Consider the following 27,229-nt stretch of genomic DNA (forward strand, 5'->3'; position numbering starts at 1 on the left):
CTGAAATTGAAGACAAATTATGACAAAGTTTATTTTTATTATTTCTCTTTAAAAAAATAAAATAATGTATTTGTGATTATCTTTTATTTATCTAAATAATGAATGCCCTTTTATTTCTGAGGTAGGTACAAACTATGCAAAACAATTTTTGGCTGAAAAACCCCGAATTTGGCAACCAGGCATATAGCGCCAGTGACGTTCAACAAGGCGAGTTGAATAGCACCAGTGCCCTCTGCTGTTTAAAGTGAATATGGATTCATTTTACATGTCAAATCGATTTGAAATCGATTTGAAATCGGTTATTAACTATATTGTGGTGAATCGTTACATCCCTACTATCTGCAAATTTAGTTAATGTGTCATAATAAGCTAGTCTTACAAGTACAAGAAGTGTGAACATTATCTAAATCCCACAATCTTTTCTTGTTTGTAAATTACTAGGCTCAGGACGAACATAATGCACATCTTTTTATTCATCAAATGATTAAATCATGTTTAAAAATAGAGTGGCAGACTGTATCTTTTCACCTGCACGAGGCGAGTTTATGTGCGGATCAGCTTTGTGTACGGAGAGACACACCCTGATCAACACATTATACCTCAACTCTGTGCAGGCACCATCAATCAGCCAGCAGAGGTCCTAACTGCATCAGTTTTGTGGTCCCGTCCGGCTCTTACCCTGTATGAACAACAGCCAATAGTCGACTGTATGTGTGTAAGAGGTTTTGGTTAAAAAAGTGGCATGAGAAATTGGCAATGAGAAAGCATGAGAAGCTTCTTTAAGGCAGTGGTCCCCAACAACCGGGCCGCACAGAAATAATAAATAGAGATCGCTACATCAGCAATGAAAACACTACTTTTTTATGGGTGTTATTGTCTCCAATCACCCCTAGGTGGGAGCAGTGTCTCGTTGCAGCGAAAAAAGCTCATTTGTGAGTAGTACAGTTATTCTATTTTAATCTCCCTGCCCCTGCCGGTCTGTGAATGCAAATGAATTATATGAAACCGGTCTGTGGTGCCAAAAAGGTTGGGGACTGCTGCTTTAAGGCATGTACCCTACAGGCACTAGCTAGTAATTCTGTGGCAAAAGAACAGCAAGAACAACAAACAATGGACACATCAAGAGCCAAACTCATAACTGATTTTTTTAACCAGCTCATCTGCATTCTATCAGGTTTTTTTCCCCCACAGCCCAAGACATGCAGTCAGGTTAATTGGAGCTACTAAGATCGCCCTAGGTAAAAGAGTGTGTGTGTGCGTGCGTGTGTGTTTGCCCTGTGATACACTGGCAGTGTAAAACAGACAACAATTCCTTAAATGAATGAGGTTTTTTGTTGTTGTGACTGTGTTTTGTTCACTCTTGCAACAAGGTACCAACTGCTTTAACCCGGCCTTTTTTGGAGTCACGACCCAGCGGTCATTATAAAAAGGAGACCTTTTAAAATGATGAGAGCTGGGGGAAGCTGTATCCACAGAGGTGTAGCACTGTTTATATCCCAATGTTGAGCAAAGCTCTGAAATGTTAACTAGTCCCCCGTAGCATCAACCTACACACTGCAGCCAATGCAGAAAGCCACAGAAAGATCTGATGTATACATGATCTGTTTATTCTTTTTTTTTTTTTTTGCAGTAGAAACAGACAAACAAAGTCTTGTTTTTGGAAGTACCCCGAGTAGAACCTTGTACCTTAGATCCTTGCCTTGTGGTTTAGAAGGAGAAGGAAGTCAGAAAAGCCATTTTTATGTAAAAGTTTGAAAGTTGTATAAGGAAAAGTTGCACAAGTATACTCGTTCGCTTTGTTGAAGGATATTTTAAGCAAGCTTTTTTCACACTGGAGCTCACTGGAAAAGGTTGCCATTTTAACAAGAGCTTTATTCTGTAGCATTCATTATTTAAAGTAAAAAAAACAGCTGTTTAGAATTCTTCTCACTTTTCTCACCCTTTACGTTGCTTTTAGAGCTTTACTTACCTTTTTCCATATTTGATTGTTTGAATGTAACGTAGACCTGCTTTTAACAAGAAGTGAAAAGTTCAGAAAAGTTTGTCTATGTATGGCAAAGCAAGCTGAAGGTAATACAGTAAAAACATCTGCCTTGACCCTGTCCTGATTTGTCAATTATATTGATTAGAAAAGACATATAACAATAAATATTTAGATTGAGAGTGGAGCTGAGACTGTTCATGCGAATATTTTATCATATATAAACCCTACAGAAAAATAGCTGGTGTTCTCTGCTGGTAGTCCCTGATATATTAACTTAAGGTTATTTTTGAGTTCCAAACTAGCTTTAGTCAAGGCATTCATCTCTATTAAAACTTGGACTTGTAGTGGTAAATACACTGATCAGGCATAACATTCTGACCCCCTTCCTAATATTGTGTTGGTCCCCCTTTTGCTGCCAAAACAGCCCTGCAACTGCGACGCACTGTGTATTCTGACACCTTTCTATTAGAACCAGCATTAACTTCTTCAGCAACTTGAGTTATAGTAGCTCGTCTGTTGGATCGGACCACACGTGCATCAATGAGCCTTGGCCGCCCATGTCCCTGTCCCTGTGTTTACCACTGTTCCTTGCTTGGACCACTTTTGATAGATACTGACCACTGCAGAGCGAGAACACCACACAAGAGCTGCAGTTTTGGAGATGCTCTCATCTAGTCATCTAGCCATTTCAAATCCTTACGCTTGTCCATTTTACCTGCTTCTAACACATCAGCTTTGAGGATAAAATGTTCACATGCTGCCTAATGTATCCCACCCACTAACAGGTGCCGTGATGAAGAGATAATCAGTGTTATTCACTTCACCTGTCAGTGGTCATAAAGTTATGCCTGATCGGTGTATATCAGTATAAGAGAAAAGGGCTCCTATGTTACCCTGTACACAAACTTTTGCTTTCAAGGTTCAGTGTGGAGTCAGAAGTTTAATCTTCAAAAAGGGATAGTACAGCATTACTGGTCATTGGTAAATAGATCAAATGCATTTATGAAGATTTCTTCTTCAGCAGGATAAAATGGCCAAGACAAGAAACTATTTAGATATAGCAGGACATGATCAGTCATCAGTTAATAAAATTACATCCATTCTGCTCTGCAGTGCTTCATACATATACCTGTATATGAGACCTTGGCCTGTAGTTGCATTCACTGCATTGATTATTTCGGCTTCAGATAGGCACCCTGCTTATTGGTGTGAGAGAAACGGGGCATGTTTTTTTGTATTACGGTTGGCCTTGGCTGAGAAGAGAAGAGTAGAGTATGAGGTCCTCTCAGTGGCCAAGTGCTATCTTATTTCTGCCTTTGGAAAAACAAAACCTGTCTTGTTACAGTGTTTTTTTGTACTATGCATATACTTTTTCATTACATTTCTACCCCAGGCCACAGAAAGCTATGAACTCGGGATTAAACTTTTGGCGTTTTTTTTTTTTTTTTAACTGAGATATTGCTTTTTTATACAAGTAGGGATGCACAAGTTTTATGAGTACAAAGTTAAGGGAAGAAACTTTGAAAGGCACCTGACTCAACAGGGACCCATCTTCATGGAAAAGCCTGGAGGATATGTGTATTAATTAAATTAGAAATAGTACTGGGGTATTTTTAATGTTTGTTTTAATTCATTGTTTTAAGTTTCTTGAAGTAGTAAACAGCATAACTTTAATAGTCTGCTCAACCATTCGGTCAAGCTTACTTTGGGTAAAAATAAGCTGTTTTGAAATAATCTTGTTTGACCCATATTGAGTCCGTGTTGAACTCAAAAATATTGGTAGATGACACTGGTTTTAAGAAAACAACCTTTCTAACCTACACCGATTATGCATAACATTATGACCACCTTCCTTATATTGGGCTCCAGTAGCTCGTCTGTTGGATCGGACCACACGGGCCAGCCTTCGCTCCCCACGTGCATCAATGAGCCTTGGCCGCCCATGACCCTGTCGCCGGTTTACCACTGTTCCTTGCTTGGACCACTTTTGATAGATACTGACCACTGCAGACCTGGAACACCCCACAAGAGCTGCAGTTTTGGAGATGCTCTGACCCAGTCGTCTAGCCTTCACAATTTAACCGTTGTCAAACTCGCGCAAATCCTTACGCTTGCCCATCTTTCCCGCTTCTAACACATCAACTTTGAGGATAAAATGTTCACTTGCTGCCTAATACTGTATATCCCACCCACTAACAGGTGCCGTGATGAAGAGATAATCAGTGTTATTCACTTCACCTGACAGTGGTTATAATGATATGCCTGATCAGTGTATATTGGTAGATGACACTGTGATTTTAAGACAACAGCCTTTCTAACCTACAGTATATGCCAGCTTGAAGCAAGCAGCTGAAAAATCAATGAAAAGTGATCATTTTTGTGATCATCTCTGTTTGGTAGAGGCTCATTTAAAAATACTGCGTGCACTAGTAAAAATATTAATTGTTTGTTGTTGGTATAGTCCCAAGAAACTACAAAATGCAAAGAAGGTAATTTTTAAACATTATTTTCTTGGTGAGACAATTAAAGGGTTAATGCAGTGAATTGTGCAGTTAGGTTGTCAGTACTAGATCAGAACGAGATATTAGACACACTGTTCTAATGCAGCTGTTCCTAACCTAAGATGTGCTACACTTCTACATTTCCATACTATAAGCCTTTAATTCCTATATATTAAAGCATGTGCACGTTTGACAAGACTTGCTCTCTGAGACCTAAGGCCTAGCTGATAAAAAGTTTAGAAATCTCTATCCTTAAACTTGCTCAAATCTAAGCAACAGTGTGTAATGTTAAACAATGCTAAATGATTATTGCTGCTAAACATAGGCCACATATTTTCTGAAAGTCATGGCTTTGACGTTTTTGTGAGGATGGCAGTATTAGATGGCTATCATACAGTGACCAAGAGATGCACCACATAACAAAAGAGCCTAGAACACAACACAAATTTCACAAAATTGCACATTACAATTTGATACTGTGCAGCTTAAATGAGATAAAATAAAAACAAACACCATGCTTTTATATCTTAGTTGTATCCTCTCTGCAAAGCACAAAACACAAGGACAAATACAGCAACACTGTTAGTACTGAGCAGCCATGGAAAAAATACACAGATCAGCCATAACATTAAAACCACCTCCTTGTTTCTACACTCACTGTCCATTTTTATCAGATCCACTTACCATATAGAAGCACTTTGTAGTTCTACAATTACTGACTGTAGTCCATCTGTTTCTCTGCATATCTTTTTAGCCTGATTTTACCCTGTTCTTCACTGGTCAGGGCCACCACAGAGTAGGTATTATTTAGGTGGTGGATGGTTCTTAGCACTGCAGTGACACTGACATGGTGGTGGTGTGTTAGTGTGTGTTGTGCTTGTATGAGTGGATCAGACACAGCAGTGCTGCTGGAGTTTTTAAATATGGTGTTGACTCACAGTTTACTCTATTAGACACTCCTACCTAGTTGGTTCACCTTGTAAATGTAAAGTCAGAGACGATCGCTCATCTATTGCTGCTGTTTGAGTTGGTCATCTTCTAGACCTTCATTAGTGGTCACAGGACGCTGCCCACGGGTTGCTGTTGGCTGGATATTTTTGGTTGGTGGACTATTCTCAGTCCAGCAGTGACAGTGAGGTGTTTAAAAACTGCATCAGCATTGCTGTCTTATCCACTCATACCAGCACAACACACACTAACACACCACCACCATGTCATTGTCACTGCAGGGCTGAGAATGACCCACCACCCAAATGATACCTGCTCTGTAGTGGTCCTGTGGGGGTCCTGACCATTGAAGAACAGCATGAAAGTGGGCTAAAAAAGTATGTAGAGAAACAGATGGACTACAGTCAGTAATTGTAGAACTTCAAAGTGTTTCTATATGGTAAGTGGAGCTGATAAAATGGACAGTGAATGTAGAAACAAGGTGGTTTTAATGTTATGGCTGATCGATGTATATTATAATCTCTGGGGTAAAACATTAATTAAAAACTTAACACAAAAACACTTCAGGAGAATGAACCTGAACTTGCTTCATACATACATGTTTACTAAACTGGTTTTATAACTATTATAATTATTAAAAGAAGGAGGGTTGGACCTTGTGAGTGAAGCATGAGGTAAAACACTGTACCAGCAGGAATAGAAAAAGAATCCAAGTGCCGGATGTTTAACCAAGGTAGAAAATACTGTGCCCAACAAACCACTAACGAAAAGCAACAAATGAAATACATAAAATACATTCTCAGCCTGCAACAGAGAAAGTGGATACAACAAGGATAGCGCAGAACTGAGAACTGGTTGTTAGAATATGACAGGCTTCTTGCCACATCGCACAACAGCAAACAACCAAACAAGATCAAGCAGCCTGGTATTGTGGTTTTTAGAGAAAAGCAGGTTTGCCAAGAGAGGAGCTGGCAAATCTAAAAATGAGAAACCATGATGTATAGAGAAACTCCCACCTGGAGAAAATGTATGCTCATGAGGTGTAGGAGATTGTCGATTACGAGAAACGTATCTCTTATTTGACATATCATTCTTCAGCGCCAATGCAGAAGGACACGAACCTTAATGTGACTCACTGCCAAACCCACTTAAATGCAAAACATAAATATTGTTCATAGGATACGTGGGAAAATTAAATGCAACTTTAAATTAGCTATATGAAGCAGTTTTTTTCCTTTTTATGTAATTTAGTTTTTTTTAAACATTAATGGCACCCTTTTTAGTGTGATTATATAGGGAAATAACAGACTTGCCTGAGGAAAACACGACTCACTCTGCCTCATGCTGAGCTGCTGTGCCTCTCTTTCTTAATCATCTGTTATTTCTATTAGAGTGGACACTTTGTTGGGTGTTATCTTTAACCTAACCTAGTGCATTTAGTAATAACTTTTACACAAGTTAATGTTAAGAGCTTATTAACATATATTTTATATAAATATTTTGAAACTTTCCACAATAAGCAAGTGAATTGTTAACAGTTACAAGAATCATCATTGCTTGTAACGACTTATCCTTTAGTGGATCCTTCTCTTATACCGATGATAGAATGCCTTTATTTGTCATATACACTGATCAGCCATAACATTAAATCCACCTCCTTGTTTCTACACTCACTGTCCATTTTATCAGCTCCACTTACCATATAGAAGCACTTTGTAGTTCTACAATTACTGACTGTAGTCCATCTGTTTCTCTACATGCTTTGTTAGCCCCCTTTTAATGGTCAGGACCCCCACAGGACCACTACAGAGCAGATATTATTTGCGTGGTTGGATTATTCTCAGCACTGCAGTGACACTGACATGGTGGTGGTGTGTTAGTGTGTGTTGTGCTGGTATGAGTGGATCAGACACAGCAGCACTGATGGAGTTTTTAAACACCTCACTGTCTCTGCTGGACTGAGAATAGTTCACCAACCAAAAATAACCAGCCAACAGCCCCCCATGGGCAGCATCCTGTGACCACTGATGAAAGTCTAGAAGATGACCAACTCAAACAGCAGCAATAGATGAGCGATCGTCTCTGACTTTACATCTACAAGGTGGACCAACTAGGTAGGAGTGTCTAATAGAGTGGACATTGAGTGGACATGGTATTTAAAAACTCCAGCAGCACTGCTGTGTCTGATCCACTCATACCAGCACAACACACACTAACACACCACCACCATGTTAGTGTAACTGCAGTGCTGAGAATGATCCACCACCTAAATAATACCTTCTCTGTGGTGGTTCTGTGGGGGTCCTGACCATTGAAGAACAGGGTGAAAGCAGGCTAAAAGGTATGTAGAGAAACAGATGGACTACAAAGTGCTCCTTTATGATAAGTGGAGCTGATAAAGTGGACAGTGAGTGTAGAAACAAGGAGGTGGTTTTAATGTTAAGGCTGACCAGTGTATACATATACAGCAGTACAGTACAACGAAATTCTTTCTTCGCATATCCCAGCTTGTTTGGACGCTGGGGTCGATGCGCAGGGTCAGTCAGCACAGGGTCAGTCAGCACAGGGCTTGCCACTTTTTACAAAACATCTTGAGATGTTTGTCCATAAGTTCAAAAAGAAAATTTTTTGCTCTTACAATCCAGAAAAACCTTAGTCTGTGTAATGCAAGGCTGGAAACCTGTGTTAAAAGTGTGTGACCTTGTGTTAAATGATAAAGACAACACAAATGAACACAAAATGCAGATCATTCACTTTATTAAGAAAAGGTTAAATTCAAAACCTGTAACACCTGTGTGAAACAGTACTTGCTCCATAACCTTATAGGGCGGCACGGTGGCTAAGTGGGTAGCACTGTCGCCTCACAGCAAGAAGGTCCTGGGTTAAATCCCCAGCTGGGGCGGTCCGGGTCCTTTCTGTGTGGAGTTTGCATGTTCTCCCCGTGTCTGTGTGGGTTTCCTCCGGGAGCTCCGGTTTCCTGCCACAATTCAGACATAGAAGTGAGGTAAATTGGAGATACAAAATTGTCCATGACTGTGTTCGATATAACCTTGAGAAGTGATGAACCTTGTGTAATGAATAACTACAGTATTTGTCATGAATGTAACCCAAAGTGTAAAACATGACGTTAAAATCCTAATAAGCAAACAATAACCTTATAACTGATTGTGCCACCCTTGGCAGTATCAACTGCAAGCAGATAAATTGCGCTGAGTATTTTACATCGTTGTGGAGGAACTTTGGCGTACTCTTCTTCACAGAATTCAGCTACACTGGAGGGTTTAACAGCATGAAATGCCTGTTTAAGGTCCTGTCACAGCATCCTAATAGGATTTAAGTCTGGACTTTGACTCGGCCACTCTGAAACCTTAATTTGCTTTATTTTGAACCGTTTAGAGGTGGGCTTGCTTGTGTGCTGTGGCTCCTTGGCCTTCTACATAACCGTGTTTGAGTTTTAGGTCATGAACTGACGGATGCCGTTTAGTCAAGGGTCTTTCTTCTTCTGGAATTGTGTACATTGGCCATAATTGGGGCAAGTAGGGCCTAGAATTCTTTCAAAGTTTGTCTGGGTTCTTTTGACATTCTTGTGACATTTTGGTAGGCTGGCCACTCTTGGAAAGGTTCAGAAAATGTGTGAATAATGCCTTTGCTGTGGTTTGCTGAAGACCCAGAGTCTAAGCAATTACTTTTTAATCCTTTCTAATCCAGACCTTGTTTTACATCTCTGTTTGCTTCACATTGCCAGATTCACATTTTTTTAAATGTTCAACATGTTTACATTCAACACGGTGTGAGTATGGCTGGTAAAATTTAACCTTTTAAATTTAATTGTTAATTTATATGAATTGGTTGATTTAGTAGCGAAGGGGGCAATCTTTTCACATAGGGTCAGGTAGGGCTACTGCATCATTCCTTCAATAAATGTAGTCATAAATTAAAAACATTTTGTGTTTACTTGGGTTATCTTTGAGGGCAGTTGTAGCTTAGTGGTTAAGGTACTGGACTAGTAATCAGAAGGTTGCCGGTAGGGCTGGGCGATATGACTAAAAAACTCATATCTCGATAAGCTTTTGAGAAGTAGCGATATACGATACAATACGATATAATGTAAACTTAACAGAGTACAATGGCAGGCCACTGCTATTTAATTCTAATAAATGAGCATAAAAAATCCCGACAGCAGCACCGCGACTCAGATCAACCATACAGCAGTATAAAATCATAATCGCTGCTTACCTGAGCTTTTCTTCTTCAAATTGAGACAAATCTATACCCTTGTGTTGTTTCATTAGGGATAAAATCCAGTTTTTTTGTAAATGTTTTCCTTCATGTTTCCAGAATATTTCCAGAATATATAAATCCATTTCCAATGGATAACTTTTTCTTTTAGCTTTTGCTGTAAAAAGCTGAAACTGGTCATTCGTTAACTAAGCTGTCATTTATACCTCTACAACCAATAAAGAAAGAGTTTTTCATTGCCAGCTCATCTAAAAAAAAATAGCATATCTTGCTTTGTAGAGAAACAGAAAATCAGAATTCGGAAGCTCTGATTGGTTTATACAGCTGTTTTCAAGGCCTGAACGATGCACACTGATTCATGGAGTTGTTTACGCATGACACCGTAATGAAATAAAGGAAAACAAATGAATCTTTACCATAGATTAGAGCACAGCTCCCTGATTCGATTCCAATGAATAATTCATTTGAAGAGTCGTTCTCTGACTTGTTTTTATCGCTCATGCACGAAAGAGAGCGTGCAGCACAGCGCTTTTGTGCTGTTTTAAACATTCTTAAATGGTAACCTGTGTATCCAAGGCATAGTCGATATAACGAATATGGTCATTTTCAGTATTGTGTAAAAAGTAATATCGAATATATCGATATTTGCGATATACCGCCCAGCCCTAGTTGCCGGTTCAAGCCCCACCACTGCCAGCTTGCCACTGTTGGGCCCTTGAGCAAGACCCTTAACCTTCAATTGCTTTAGACTTGCTTAAGTGAATGTAAACATGAGTGGACCAAGCCTGTATTTATATGTACAGTTGAAACCAGAAGTTTACATACACTATATAAAAAGACACATGTGCATGTTTTTTCTCACTGTCTCACATGAAATCAGAATAAACTCTTCCTGTTTTGGGTCAATTAGGACTACCACAATTATTTCTATGTGCTAACTGCCAGAATAATGAAAGAGATAATTTTTATTACTTTCTTCAAAGTCAAAAGTTTACATACATTTCATTAGTATTTGGTACTGTTGCCCTTAAACTGTATGACTTGGGTCAAACGTTTAGGATATCCTTCCACAAGCTTCTCACAATAGTTGGCAGGAATTTTGGCCCATTCCTCCTGACAGAACTGGTGTAACTGAGCCATGTTTGTAGGCCGCCTTGCTCGCACCTGCCTTTTCAGCTTTGCCCATAAATTTTCTATAGGATTGAGATCAGGGCTTTGTGATGGCCACTCCAAAACATTGACTTTGTTATCCTTAAGCCACTTTGTAACCAGTTTGGCAGTATGCTTCGGGTCATTGTCCATTTGGAAGACCCATTTGCGCCCAAGCTTTAACTTCCTGGCTGATGTCTTGAGATGTTGCTTCAGTATTTCCACATAATGTTCTTTCCTCATGATGCCATCTATTTTGTGAAGTGCACCAGTCCCTCCTGCAGCAAAACAACCCCACAACATGATGCTGCCACCCCCATGTTTCACAGTTGGGATGGTGTTCTCAGGCTTGCAAGCTTCCCCCTTTTTCCTCCAAACGTAACGATGGTCATTATGGCCAAACAGTTCAACTTTAGTTTCGTCAGACCACAGGACATGTCTCCAAAAATTAAAGTCTTTGTCCCTGTGTGCATTTGCAAACATTAATCTGGCTTTTTTATGTTTCTTTTGGAGTAATGGCTTCTTCCTGGCAGAGTGGCCTTTCAGCCCATGTCGATACAGTACTCGTTTCACTGTGGATAATGACACACTCTTACCAGCTTCAGCCAGCATCTTCACAAGGTCTTTTGCTGTTGTTCTTGGGTTGATGTGCACATTTCGGACCAAAGCACGTTCATCTCTGGGACACAGAACCCGTCTCCTTCCTGAGCGGTATGATGGCTGGACATTCCCATCTTGTTTGTACTTGCGTATAATTGTTTGTACAGATGAACGAGGCACCTTCAGGCATCTGGAAATTGTACCCAAGGATGAACCAGACTTGTGCAAGTCCACAATTCTCTTCCTGATATCTTGGCAGATTTCTTTTGACTTTCCCATGATGTTACACAAAGAAGCAGTGTGTTTCAGGTGTGCCTTAAAATACATCCACAGGTGTCTCCACTTAACTCAGATGTTGCCAATAAACCAGAATCAGAAGCTTCCAAAGATATGACATGATCATATGGGCTGTCCCAAATTGTTTAAAGGCATAGTAATCTTAGTGTATTTAAACTTTTGACTTTGAAGAAAGTAGTAAAAATTGCCTTAAAAAATTATCTCTTTCATTATTCTGGCAGTTAGCACATAGAAATAATTGTGGTAGTCCTAATTGACCTAAAACAGGAAGAGTTTATTCTGATTTCATGTGAGACAGTGAGAAAAAACATGCACATGTGTCTTTTTATATAGTGTATGTAGACTTCTGGTTTCAACTGTAGCTCCACACAGGAAGCTGCCCTACACTCCTATTATTCACCTGATAATTAATGATTGACCCTATCAGTACATCATAATTCTTCTTGTATCTTAGAGCTAGTACTCTGACTTACTTTCCTGCTTTACTCCCATACAGATTCTTCCTGCCTTTGTTCTGTAGACTTGCCCAGTTTTCCTTTGAATTGAGAAGTGTATGTCTCTTCTCCATCTGACACTTTGATCTGTTGTTCAGCTTTGATCCGTTGTTCGTCAGTGTGAGACGGAGGTACCACATTAAGGATCTCACTCCGCTTCTGACATGTTCTTGGGTGGTACGGCTCTTAACATTTCAGACAATTGTATCTCCTCTCCCCAAGGTCTCAGAGTACTTTCTCCCTGCTCATATATGACTGTTTTTTTTTCCTGGGCCTAAAAGCATCATAAATCAAAACGTAATGACAGAAAATTCCACCCAGCTGGCTTTTTAGTAGCATCAGGAGCACAATATGACTTGCTGACATGTTAATTACTTTGTCTTGCCTCTCGGACCAGTAAGCCTATTTTTAAAGCATAATTTATGGTAGAAAATGAAAACAAATATTCTCCGAAGTGGCTTTTTGAAAGCAGGTAGCCACCGTGCTGATTAATATTATGCCATTCACGCTGCCCAATGTCTGGCAGAATTATACTACAGATTTCATAGCAGCATTCACGGTTCATAATATTACAGAGCTGCTTTATAATGCATCATGTCTGCGACCAGCTCTGCTCTCTCTAATGAACTGCATACAAATAAGCTGTCCTGAAACATCAGCTAAACTCTGTAAGCAAATTTCCTCTGGAGAGCAGAGTTTTCCCACAATGCTTGCATATTTTTGTTTAAAAAAATGAAAGATATCGTAATAAAGTAAGTATGTCAGTGAATTTAGCTCTACATTTATATTCTTGAGCTGTCAAATTGTTCACGTATACTTTTCCTATTGGAAACGGTCAGATAAACGAGGCAGGCCGGTGATGTTGGCTTTCGGAGCGGACACTCTTTTTACAAATTGAAAGAGTCATGTTCTTTTGAATATTTAGATTACCTAACCTTGCTTGCACCTTTTCTAAGTGGATTAACATTTTGCGTGGCTTCCAGGCTGCATGTGTAATACATTGTGAGATGATATCAAAGAGACACACAGCCCTCTGGGAGACAAAACAAGGCTACCCATTATCTTTCCTATTGTGTTTTATTTACCTGGCCCTGAGCAGAGGCCAGTCATCTAAAGAATTGTAATGAAAATCAAACTAGCTGGACTAATCATCAAATTGCTTTATATGTCACTTGAATCGATTCCTTTGGTTTAAAAAGATAGAAGTAAACAAAGGCCACCCTATACTGTGTTTTATTTTTAAACAACATTAGAATGCAGTAATCAGGGTCATGTGACTAACAGTTTATAGTCTGGAGCCACTGGGTGTCACTGTACACGAATGCTGTAAAAGTAGCTACAGATGAATTCTTTTATAATACATTTTCTTCCTTTTTCACTTGATTTTTAGCGCGTCCAATTTTTACCCAATTGCGTTATCCTTCCTCTCTACTGGTGCTGACCGCCGCCCCGATTGAGAAGAGCGAACTGACACACGCCCCCTCTGACACATGTGCAGTAGCCAACTGCATCTTTTCATCTGCATGAGGCGAGTTCATATGTGGATCAGCTTTGTGTACGGAGAGCCACACCCTGATCACATTATCTCTCAACCCTGTGCACACGCCAGGGGAGGTTGTAATTGCATCAGTTATGAGGTCCCTATCCGGCTTTTCCCTCCCTGTTTGAGCAACAAGCCAATCGTTGTTCTTTTTTTATTATTATTATTATTTTCTTTATGCATTTTCTCCCTTTTAGCGCGTTTAGGGTTTAGGTCAGGGCTCTGTGCATTCCACTGGAGTTCCTCCAAACCAGTTTCACCAAACCATACCTTCACAGGAATGCAGCCAAACTGTTGCCATAAAGATGGAAGCATTTAATTTATTTGAAATAATTAATCGCATACACCTGTTAGCAGTGGGCGTGGCTAAAACACATGAACTCCATAATTAAAAGTGTTGTAGATACCATATTGGTCATATTGTGTACATAGGTTGCAGAGATGCTGTTTGCCAGCAAACCAGTAACACACACCAGTTAATTTGTTGGCCTGTAACTTTAGAATTACAGAAGGCAGCATAAGACACCCTGCGTATGACCCTCTTACATCATCAAAAAGGTAAGGCGTTTATACAGCCATCAATTAACGTGGCTCTGTGATGCTTGCCAAGTCATTTCGAGTCTGTGCATATTTATTAATTAGGATTCAATCAAGGCAGGTCACTCTGACCTTTCAAAGCTGCTGCTGACATCTGCGTGAAGGAAGCATTTCCCTACACATGAACGTCTGTGAATAGCGAGCCGGGACCAGTAACCAGGTGTCAGGGTGTAAGCAGTAAAGCAATGCATCCTCATCAACTTCAGCCTGTCTCCAACCTTAATTGGACTCACTCTACCAGCTCAGCATACAGCTTATGATGGATTTCTTTATGGTAATCTTCACTTAATCATGAAACATCAGGGAAAAAAATGTTAAGCGTTTAGCAAACCTGAAGCACACGTTAATTACCCAATCAGCATTGCATCGGAAACACAGACAAATCTCAACTGATTTTCTCTTCTCTTTTGGCTTAACATTTCTCAGTTGGCTCTTGAGGTGATCTCCCAGAAATGGCTAATGACCACCAGGCAGGTGTGCTGGAGGATGTTTTTTTGTATGTGGGGGCTGACTGAATTTACAAGTGTGAATTAACTCAATTTAAATGCATATGCACATGCAAAAGGACTGAAATAAATAGTCCAAATTAGCAATATATGCTGCACAGCAGTTTACCAACAAAACAATGATTTTTCTTCTAGCTGCTGTTACAGGTGCGGAATGAACGGACCCTCACTGCATAGCAGCAATGCTTTAAGTAACGTCATGTCTTACCTGCATTTCTGCTGTAATTAAATTTTAAAAGCAGTGCTGCTATGCGGTAAAAACACACTAGCACACCAGAGCTGATATTTCAAATTTGTCGGTTCGAATCTCAGCTCTGCCATCTGGCAGGCTGGGTGCCTACATGAACAATAATTGGCTGTTGTTCATACAGGGTAGGAGCCGGACGGGGATTCCTCATAACTGATGTAATTACGACCTCTGCTGACTGATTGATGGTGCCTGCACAGAGTCGAGGAATAATGTGTTGATCAGCTGCAATGTGAAGGCCAGAATGAACAAACTGTCAAAATATATATAAATAAATTAAATCTTTCAACAATAAGACCAATTTTACATAATACATACAAAACGTACTGGTAAAATATACAAAACTCGCTACATTAGGCCGCACATAGAGCAAAATAATCAAAACTAACCCGCATAGGGCGCCCACTAGCACACCAGCGCCAAGATTCTAAACTCCTCATTTTGAAACTCTGGGTGAAAAGATAGGGTCCGCTATTTATTTATACATTTATGCATTTTCTCCCATTTTTCTCCCAAACCCAAAGGTTCCACACTAGAGGTTTAGCAGACTGCAACCTAAAAGCACTATGATCCAAAAAAATTTGTCACACCTTACTGTAATGCAACTGTTCCATAAACATCATATATAAACACAAAACTTGCTGTATCAGGCCACACATGAAGCTAAAGGATCTTAACATATCCGCAGTCTGAAGGGTTTTGTCTCAATCCACACACAAACTCCTATTCTCTGTGCTCAAAATAGTAGTCTCACCATTGGTCGAAATCAAATTCAGCGCACTATTTACTATATAAGATGGCATTTGAAACACAGCAGCTCCCCTCCGCTTCATGTACAGCCTGATACAGAGAGTTTGATGATGATACATTATGTGTGATTCTCCCTATTCACTTCATTAGTTTTATATTTCCATTCTCAGTTTTTTTTTCAACTTTAGCTTGCTTATGTTTTAAGGAGGCTGCAGCCTCGGCAGACAACCACCTTTCCCATGAGCTTATGCCACAAGGGATGGAAGAATTAATTAGCTATAGATCATAATTAAACAATCAGTGACCGGCGGTTCTTCATACTGGCTCATCTGTGCATTTAAAAACAGTGAAGGCAAATATTTCCCCTGACAAGCTTCAACAATATAATTAATGTTAATTATCCGGAAAATTGTAATCAAACTGGCTTAAGCAATATAAATAACATCATTGTATGGCACTTTTAGCCTACCCTGTGCTACGATTTGCCAGTCCTAGACCATGTCCACAAAGATTTTTAGATTGTTTTTTTTTTTTTTACATCAAATGCTGTGAAAAAAAAGTGATATTAGCATTCCAGCACAATATTTAACAATGATACGTCATTATATCTGATGTAAATTGTGTAAAGACAAACATCTCAAGCATGTGTACAGCTTAATTAATGAATCTGTAGGTGAATTGAGGAGCACTACTGACCACAATGCCTCTGCTAAACAGTACACATACAGTAATAATACACTATACTGCTATAAAGTACTTGGACTTGTGACCATGAGCTTGTTGGACATCCAATTAAAAAAAAAAAAGGTATTGAAGTGATTAGAATGACCTCTATGTGATCTTTTTAACTACTGTATAACAACAGCTACTCCTCTGAATAGGCTTTTCACAAGATTTTGAAGATTTTAAGCACTGATGTTGGTCAGGAAAACATCAATTGATGTTCCAATTCATTCGAGAGCTGTTCAATCGGACTGAGGTCAGGGCTCTGGACAGGCCATTGGAGTTTCTTTAAACCAAGCCTTTCTTTGTGTCTTTATAGTACAGTACAGTCATGATGTAACAGAAAAGGGCCTTACTGAAACTGTTGCTACAAAGTTGGAAGCATATAATTTTCTTTAAATATGTAATTTATTACATCTGTTAGTAATTGTTGTGGCTGAAAGACATGCATTTAAAAATTAGAAGGGGTGTCCCAATACTTTTGCCCATGTAATGTACACCGATCAGCCATAACATTAAAACCACCTCCTGGTTTCTACACTCACTGTCCATTTGATCAGCTCCGCTTACCATATAGTAGCACTTTGTAGTTCTACAATTACTGACTGTAATCCATATATTTCTCTACATATCTTTTTAACCTGCTTTCATCCTGTTCTTTAATGGTCAGGACCCCCACAGAGCTGGGTGGATTATTCTCAGCACTGCAGTGACACTGACAGGGTGTTGGTGTGTTAGTGTGTTAGTGTGTGTTGTGCTGGTATGAGTGGATCGGACACAGCAGCATTGCTGGAGTTTTTAAATATCGTGTCCACTCACTGTCCACTCTGTTAGACACTCCTACCTGGTTGGTCCACCTTGTGCTCATCTATTGCTGCTGTTTGAGTTGGTCGTCTTCTAGACCTTCATCAGTGGACATAGGGCGCTGCCCACAAGGCGCTGTTGGCTGGATATTTTTGGTTGGTGGGCTATTCTCAGTCAAGCAGTTGACAGTGAGGTGTTTAAAAACTCCACCAGCTCTGCTGTGTCTGATTCATTAAAACCAGCACAACACACACTAACACACCACCACCATGTCAGTGTCACTGCAGTGCTGAGAATGATCCACCACCCAAATAATACCTGCTCTGTGGTGTCCTGACCATTGAAGAACAGCATGAAAGGGGGCGAACAAAGTATGCAGAGAAACAGATGGACTACAGTCAGTAATTGTAGAACTACAAAGTGGTTCTATATTTTATAAGTGGAGCTGATAAAATGGACAGCATGTAGAGCTTAGCTACAAAACTGACACTGAAGTTGATTTTGCGTACTTTGTGTAAGCAGTTTAGTTTAGTTGTTAATAAGCTGATTTTGTCTGAATGAGTGGCTAAAGAACACAATCAGTATCATGCACTCTAAATGCCTGTCTGTCGATTTCTATTGACCGGAGTGTTTGTTTCAGCATGTAGACACGAGCAGGTCCCGAAATAATATGTTCGAGTATCCGTCAAGTCGTGCTCTGCCTCTCAAGTGCCGGCTTTATGCTGATCGTTCCTTGGCAGACGGAGTGCTCAGATGAGCCATGGATGTGTGATTGAGGATGTCATCAATTAATCAAGAAAAGGGTTGTGGAATAGAACTGTACATGAGGGCGGGTGGAAGAAGCTGAAAGAGAATGTGCACCTTATTCACTTTCATCTGCAGGAACAAAAGTGAAGTCTTTGTAGGGTGAGGGATATCAAAGTTCCCTGTGCTTTTTATTATAAAATTGGTATGAGATTGGAATATCACCTTAAAAATCTGAACAAGCCTGATAAACCAGGCATAGAGCATTGTGTTCGTTTTGTGTAAGCACTTTGGATAAGTATACCAAGGATAGAATCTGTCAGACAACCTTTAGATTGTTATATGTAGCACTTTTATCATCTCACAAGGATCTACTCCATTCAGAGTGAAAGTCACATTATGTTTTACATTAACATTGTCTCTGTCCATGTCCTAGTGACTGGCTTTCAACAGACTCCATCCTGTGAGTTTATACTCTCAGAGCATACTATTTCTGCCTGTAATGACCCTTTCAGCTCATTGATTCTCTGCTTATGCCAAAATGAGGGATCAGATACGCTGACAGCGTGCACGGCGCGTGAAATTTCTCTATGCTGGATGCCTCTTCGTCAAGCCCTGCGTCCATACTTTAATGGGGCTCAATACACATCAGTGGGCAGCTAATTGAAACGCTGTCAATATAAGCTACATGTGAAATTTGTCACAGCAGCAGCCTAATTGTTAGCAGTGGTTTAACTGTAAGGCTCTATTTCATTTTCTTTTGTCGATGTCTGCAGGGCCATAACCATGGAGAACCAGCTGGTCGTTCTGGCCACGGCTGCGGTCGACGCCGGGAGTTACTACGTCCAGGCCGTCAACGAGAAGAATGGCGAGAACAAGACAAGCCCATCCATTTACCTGAATGTGGCAGGTAAGCAGAGTGGCCAGCAAATGTGTTGTACTGCCGCTTCCCCAGCAGCTCTAGAGGCAGCTCAGACACCGCTATCGACCAGGTTAGGGAATAATAGCCTCCAGAATGTCTGCAGCCTCCCTTATTATCACCTCAGTACTGTGGCTGTACTTTCTAGCCGGGTGTATTTCTGGCTGATACATTTTGGAGCATCGCTCTTGGAGAAAAGGGTGAAACAGCAGAGCAATGCAGATGAAAAGAGTGTGGACAGATATGCTAAGCTAAGATAATATGGATTATTTCTAATAGTCATACATAATTTACAAATACAAAAGGTTTTCTGACCTGAAAAAAATTGTAAAAATATTTAGTAGGTTTTTTATTATTATTTTTTTATTATTATTATTTTTATCAGTTTTAATATTGTCTTCAAATGAATAAAAAACAGTAATAACACACCATAGTTTCAGAAAATGGACACACTTGTTTGGTGGAAGATCGGCCTTTGGGATTGATACTTTTTTTATACAATTTTATTTATACATGTTCTCCCTTTTTTCCAATTTAGCATATCCAATTAGTCTTCCACTGCTGGAGACCCTGATCATGTCCAAGAAGGGTATACTTGCCTGAGACACGCTCCCTGTGATGCATGCACAATCCATCAACCCCTTTTTATTCGCCTTCTGTACAGGTACTTTGGGCTGCTAACCAGGGTCCTTACACAGTGGCGAAGACCACACTTCTTTTTTTAGTCCAGTCTGTTCCCACCCAGCAGACTAGTGGCCAATTTTGCCTGCTTCAAGTACTGTCAATTGTGCCTTCTAGGAAGCGCCCAGCCGACCGGTAGCATAGCTAAGATTCGAACTCCTCTTGGGCACCCCAGAATAAGTCATTAAAGGGGTTGAGAAAAAAAACTAGGTGGGCGAAGCTGATGTGTGGACAACATCCCATTTAAAAACCATGGACATTACTACCCTTTTGCAGCTGTTATAGCCACCTTGTCTTTTGGGAGCGTCTTTTAAAATTTCTCTCCATCCATTCAGTAAAAAGGGATTGGTGATGTCAGGCTGTAATGTTGAACAAGGAGGTCTTGCGCTCATTCGACGTTCCAAAAGTGTTCAGTGGGGTTGAGTCAGGGCTTTGTGCAGGTCAGAGGAGGTCCTGCACACCAAATTTATCAAGCCATGTCTTTATTGACCTCACATTGTGCACAGGGGCACAGTCATGTTACAACTTTATATTTTTACTGATTTCTTATTAATTTTTAATTTAAAATGTATTTTTGGTCAGGTTAACTGGTGGGTCCAGTGCCACTCTAAAATATTACTTGCAAGTAAGGAATAAAGTCTGAACATGGCACAAGTCCATCACAGGGTGACACGCAGGCATGTTGTCTATTATTTGAGACACAGTTGAAAATAAGCATTTTAACTCATCAAGTTTAGCCTTTGAAGGTCTTGGACTAATGAAGGTACTGGACTAATAATTAGAAGATTAGAATAACTAAAAGCGTCTGCTAAATGCCAAAAATGTAAATGTGTATCAGTAGTTTTAGAGAGTTGGTGCTTCCAAGATACTATTTTATTCTGTAAATCTCTAACAGTAATTTTTTAGCCTCTGTTACCAACCTACCCACTGTGCATGAAGGCAAAACAAACTTGGGTCCTTTACCCAGGCAAGTTTGTGTAGTGCTGGATATTCATCATATATACACCGATCAGCCATAACATTAAAACCACCTCCTTGTTTCTACACTCACTGTCCATTTTATCAGCTCCACTTCCCATATAGAAGCACTTTGTAGTTCTACAATTACTGTTCTTCAATGGTCAGGACCCCCACAGGACCACCACAGAGCAGGTATTATTTAGGTGTTGAATCATTCTCAGCACTGCAGTGACACTGACATGGTGGTGGTGTGTTAGTGTGTGTTCTGCTGGTATGAGTGGATCAGACACAGCAGAGCTGCTGGAGTTTTTAAATACCGTGTCCACTCACTGTCCACTCTATAAGACACTCCTACCTAGTTGGTTCACCACAGGGCACTGTTGGTTGGATATTTAAAAACTCCAGCAGCATTGCTGTGTCTGATCCACTCATACCAGCACAACACACACTAACACACCGCCACCATCAGTGTCACTACAGTGCTGAGAATGATCCACCACCTAGATAATACCTACTCTGTAGTGGTTCTGTGGGAGTCCTGACCATTAAGGAGCAGGGTAAAAGAACTACAAAGTGCTACTATATGGTAAGTGGAGCAGATAAAATGGACAGTGAGTTTAGAAACAAGGAGGTGGTTTTAATGTTATGGTTGATCGGTGTACATTCCAGTGAAACAGAAAGTCATTAATTCTCAAAGGGTCCTCGACACTCAGTCTGAGTAAACACAATGCATTTTTTCTGTTTTAGGTTGTGGGTATAGTTAGGTTATAAGCTGGGGTTTGCCTGATGTTGTTAATGTGTCTCTTTTGGCTCACTGTAGTTTTAATCCTTTCTGATATAGTTTTAAAAATATAATTCTTACAGCTCATCTGAATTCCTTGTAGCATGCAGCTTGTATTAACCTATTAGCCTTTACATTGCTGGAAACATTCAATTTAATTGGTATTTGTTTTACCAGAGCTAAAAGTAACCAAGACTTGACGTAACTGAAGCAAATGATCAATTTAACTAAAATTGGTTAATTAAGTAACTAAAGACTTTTTCACACAAGGCTAATTAGTGTTGTGTAATGTTTTTTCTTTAATAAATGTAATGATTATTTTTATTTAAGTCATCCTTGTGTTATATTACATATTCTTTACTGATCTGAAGCATTTAAGAGTGACCATATGCAAAAACAGAAGAAATCACCATTGTACACAGTGCACAAGACCGCATACTCTACTCTGATTCTCTCTTACTCGCATATGGCTGTTATCACTCTTACCCCTTTTCCACCAGCGCGCATCTGGCTCCGTTCCGGTTCGTGAACTTGATTTTGAACCGGTTTCGCGTGTTTCCACCGGAAAAAAAGAGGTTCCAGACTGAGAACTAGCATTCTAATCTGGCACCACAGAAAACTCGGTTTTTCAGGACGAACCGTGACGTTGTCTGTGGGCGTGTCACAGTGTAGAGGTTTGGGCGCTTTTACGAGACATTAAAACGCTGTATGCAATTGAAATCACTTTCATCTTTTAAAGTCACCTGATTACATTTTGATCCAGTCTGATATTTTCAAAGCGTTGAACTGTGTGATATGACGTGGTAAAAGTGACCCGGACAGTATAAACGCTTAACAAGAAAAATAAAGCGTAACGTGGCTTGTTGTACTAAAACACTGAGTGATGAATTTGGGCAGCACAGAGCACTTATAACCAGTACAGAGCACTTATAACCAGTATACAGCGCTTATAACCAGTACAGGGCGCTTATAACCAGTAATAACAGAGAGAAGTTTAGTGTTTTTGTGTCGTACTTTTAGTACATTCAGCCACGTTACGCTTTATTTAGGTGAAGCTTTTTGTGGATTTTGTGGACCACACGTGAAGTAAATCCAGATACATGTGGAGCTTTTAGAGTGGATTTGATGGTTATTTCACACAAATGGATGTTTGTGTCATGGAAATTTAGTGATGTTTTATCGCTCAAGTCGAGCGGTGAGCAAATCAGTTATTTGTGCTGTGGGTCGCGGTGAGAGCGAAGCACAAAGCGCTTCTCACGTCAATGACCTAAAGAAAACAACAACTGCGACAAACACATCCACGTCTTCTTATCACCAATAGTTGACTGATGCTTTTTGAATAAAAAAAGACCAACATCTGTAACAACAGCACAAATGCTCGCAGGTAACCTACACACTTCGCCATCATGTTACTACTCTTTACTTTCGTTGTGTAACGCCCACCGATGATGACGCACACTTGGTTCCCAAAAACTGGTGGAAACGCGGGTCGGTTCTCTACAAAACACCAAGGTTCGAAGAAACCTGAACAGAACCGGTTCAAGAACCATGGTTCTTTTGGTGGAAAAGCACTATCTGACGACACTTGGGGTACAGCAGAGAGTCATGAGATGTATGAGAAGCAGAATGAGACCCAGCAAAGCAGCAATGATATATTTTCTTCAAAGCTAATTAAATCAAAGCTTATGATTTCAATCCAAGCAGAAGTTTTAATCGGCTCAAGGCAAGAAATCTCTAACAGGAAGAGACTGGTTCGAAGACGTGTCCCTCGGTTTCAAGGGGAGAGGTTTAAATTAAATTGCCTCTCTTAATATCCAAATGAATGAATCTAATTTGGTAAGAGCCAGACAATTGATTTTGCCTTTTGCTATCGTATGATTTTACAGTATTGAGTCGAATAATGTGTGGAGTTGACAAGTGAAATAAAGATCCAGACATTCATCCAGAAAGATCTTTTTTAATCGTGGTGCTGAAATTTTAATTGGAATTCTTTTTTCCTCTTAATAAAGTGAGCACTTTAGAAAAGTATGATCTTAAGTACAAAATAAATGAGAAGAATAATAGAGCTCTGAACAAGTGACCACTAAGTCTCTTACCATCTTTAAAAGACGATTAAAGACACTTTACTAAGCAATTAAGCTGAGCAATAACATGCACTTACTAACGTCCTATAGCATCTTATTTATATAAATAAATCTTTGTTCTAACAGAGATTCTGCAGATTCATATCCTTGGACTGTTGTGTACTTGAACTAGAGTAGGGAAATGTTTACTATGGAAGCACTTTTTTAAGTCGCTCTGGATAAGAACGTCTGCTAAATGCAGAAAATAAAACGTAAATAAATCCTTCTCGATGTCCTTGGTTAACCGGCTGTACACACATACACATTTACACATGCAAGCAGCATTGTGTAGCTCACTAAGGTACTTATAATCAGCAACTTTTAACCAGTATGATTTGATTCCACTTAGATTACTTACAAAACATGAATTCTATTATGCTTGCCCACCACCACTGAGGTCCAGGTTCAAATCTCATCTATGCTATTGACCGTGCTATAACCCTGATTAGCAGTGTTTGATGAAAGGTGGCTAATTATAATTAGTTAATAATACTAATGGTGCAGAATGTAGTGTAGCAAGAAAGTAACAACACAGAATTGTGCAAAAAACAGCTTGGCACCAGCAAATGTCACAGTCACAATCAGTTTACCGTGTCTGTGTAACTTTAATTATTTAGTTTACTTAGTTTATTTAGTAGTATATTTTTTAAATGCAGTAAAAAGAAGGGCGGCACGGTGGCTCGGTGGGTAGCACTGTTGCCTCAAGGTCCTGGGTTTGATCCCCAGGTGGGGCGGTCCGGGTCCTATCTGTGTGGAGTGTACATGTTCTCCCCGTGTATGCGTGGGTTTCCTCCGGGAGCTTCGGTTTCTTCCCACAGTCCAAAAACATGCAGTCAGGTTAATTGGAGACACTGAATTGCCCTATAGGTGAATGGGTGTGTGTGTGTGTGTTTGTGTGTGCCCTGCGATGGACTGGCGCCCCGTCCAGAGTGTTACTGTGTGCCTTGCACCCATTGAAGAGCTGGGATAGGCTCCAGCACTGACCCTAATTGGATAAGCGGTTAAGAAAGTGAAAGACAGAGTAAAAAGAAGATTCTATTGAATCTTTATTTAACTGACAAAAAGGAAAAAAATATTTCACTGATTAACTTCAGTGTAATTGTAAATATAAACACATTTATAATTTGATCCCTGCAACAGGCAAAAAACCTTGAAAAGTTGATAGAATATTGACGGTACAGTATTTATTCCACAATAAACAGGTAACAGGTGAAAGAATCATGGCTGTGTATAAAAGGAGAATCCACTAAAGGATCAGTCTGTACAATCAATGATGGCTCAGAGCTAACCTCTGTGTTTCGAACTTCATGACAGAATTGTCAACCAGTTCAAAAAGAACATTTCTAAACACTTCTCATTTGTCAGATTGCAAATAATGTAGGTCTTTTACCATCTACCTTCCATAATATTGTAAAAAGATTCAGGGAATTCGGAGAAATCTTAGTCCATGTAGTGCAAGCTAGGAAACCACTACTGAATGTGAGCCCTCGAGACCTCAGATAACATTGGATGAGAAACTGTCCTTCTACTGTAGTGGATTTTTTCGGTCAGACAGCAAACGCAGACACAAGAGATTCTTCTTATTTGGATTAAAGTTTATTGAAAGCACAATTGTGCTAAACTGTGCTAAATATGGCCACATTTGGCCGCTCAGGTGGCGCAGTGGTAAAAACACACGCTAGCACACTAGAGCTGGGATCTCGAATACATTGTATTGAGTCTCAGCTCTGCCTACCGGCTGGGCTGAGCGACCACATGAACAACGATTGGCCTGTTGTTCATATAGCGGTGGGGCATTAAGCCGGGTAGGGACTCCCTCATAGCTGGTTCAACTGTGCATTGATCAGGGTGTGTCTTGCCGTACACAGCGCAGATCCGCAGCTGATCTCGTCTAATGTAGGTGACAAAATGCATACGGCTGCTGCCCACGTGTCGGAGGGGGCGTGGGTTAGCTTCGTTCTCCTCAATCTGAGCGGGGGTCAGCATTAGTGGAGAGGAAGCATGATGCAATCGGGCAATTGGACGTGCTAAAAGTCGGGATAATATATATATTAGTCAAATTAGTTTCCAAACCATTAAAAAGTCAGATTAATAGAAAAGCTAATGAAACACAGCGGTAAACATGCCTCTGTCCCAACTTTCTTAGAGTGTGTTGCAGAGATCAAATTCTAAATGTGTTTATACAGTGTTTACAAACTATAATGAAGTTGATCAGTGGAAGCACTGGAAATCTTTTCTTTCACCTTTTGTAAGTTAAATAAAGATTCATTACAATTAACAAATTACACCTTCCATTTTTGAGTTTTTCTAAAAGGTGGGTGTCATGGAGTTCTATCAGCACCACCAATTTCCACATCCCTGAATACATCTAATCTTGTTTAGTTAGCCTGTGTGCACAGATCCATGTGTGCAGTTTTGTATGAGTGTACATTTGCCCGTGTCAGTATGTCCTCTTGTGCATGGCTGCAAGTATTAATAAGTCTGTGTGTGCGCTGTGACGTGTGTGTGTGTGTATGTGCTCTTGTATGGTTGAAATGAGCCCAGCATTATTCCCTGGGGTGGATTGAGGTGGATAATTCTGTTACCTTAGAAACAATTGCACAGAGAACAGATAGCTGAGACTTAGCAGGTGTTTGCGGTGTGGCATCACCACCGTCTCCCTTCCTGTTTTACCGGGTACATGCAAACTGAAGCACCTGTGTGGCAAAATGCTTTCCAATTTCCTATTAGTCACATGGAAAGAATCTGGCACATACACCGATCAGCCATAACATTAAATCCACCTCCTTGTTTCTACACACATTGTTAATTTTATCAGCTCCACTTACCACATAGAAGCACTTTATAGTTCTACAATTACTGACTGTAGTCCATCTGTTTCTCTGCATGCTTTGTTAGCCCCCTTTCATGCTGATCTGCAATGGTCAGGACTCTCCCAGGACCACCACAGAGTAGGTATTATTTGGGTGGTGGATCATTCTCAGCACTGCAGTGACACTGACATGGTGGTGGTGTGTTAGTGTGTGTTGTGCTGGTATGCTGGTAACAGCGCTGATGGAGTTTTTAAACACACCACTGTCTCTGCTGGACTGAGAATAGTCCACCAACCAAAAATACCCAGCCAACAGCGTCCCGTGGGCAGCGTCCTGTGACCACTGATGAAGGTCTAGAAGATGACCAACTCAAACAGCAGCAATAGATGAGCGATCGTCTCTGACTTTACATCTACAAGGTGGACCAACTAGGTAGGAGTGTCTAAGAGAGTGGACAGTGAGTGGACACGGTATTTAAAGACTCCACCAGCGCTGCTGTGTCTTATTTACTCATACCAGCACAACACACACTAACACACCACCACCATGTCAGTGTCACTGCAGTGCTGAGTATGATCCACCACCTAAATAATACCTGCTCTGTAGTGGTACTGTGGGGGGTCCTGACCATTGAAGAACATGGTGAAAGCAGGTTAAAACAGTGTGTAGAGAAACAGATGGACTACAGTCAGTAATTGTAGAACTTTAAAGTGCTTCTATATGGTAAGTGGAGCTGATAAAATGGACAGTGAGTGTAGAAACAAGGAGGTGGTTTTAATGTTATGGCTGATTAGTGTTGATCGTAATGTTCCAAAAGATTCACCTAAAG

At 40.2% G+C, this 27,229-nt stretch overlaps 1 protein-coding gene across 2 annotated transcripts in view; it reads left to right on the forward strand.

Moving 5' to 3' along the window:
* sdk1a (sidekick cell adhesion molecule 1a) overlaps window positions 1–27,229 on the forward strand; it is a 563,685-nt gene that overhangs the window by 315,022 nt on the left and 221,434 nt on the right. For both annotated transcript variants that reach the window (XM_063012551.1, XM_063012559.1), the window contains exon 5: window positions 18,900–19,033. In XM_063012551.1, the coding sequence (XP_062868621.1) occupies window positions 18,900–19,033 (134 nt within the window). The remainder of the gene's footprint in view (window positions 1–18,899; window positions 19,034–27,229) is intronic.

Source organism: Trichomycterus rosablanca, chromosome 2 (assembly GCF_030014385.1).
Source record: "Trichomycterus rosablanca isolate fTriRos1 chromosome 2, fTriRos1.hap1, whole genome shotgun sequence".
Lineage (NCBI taxonomy): Eukaryota > Metazoa > Chordata > Actinopteri > Siluriformes > Trichomycteridae > Trichomycterus > Trichomycterus rosablanca.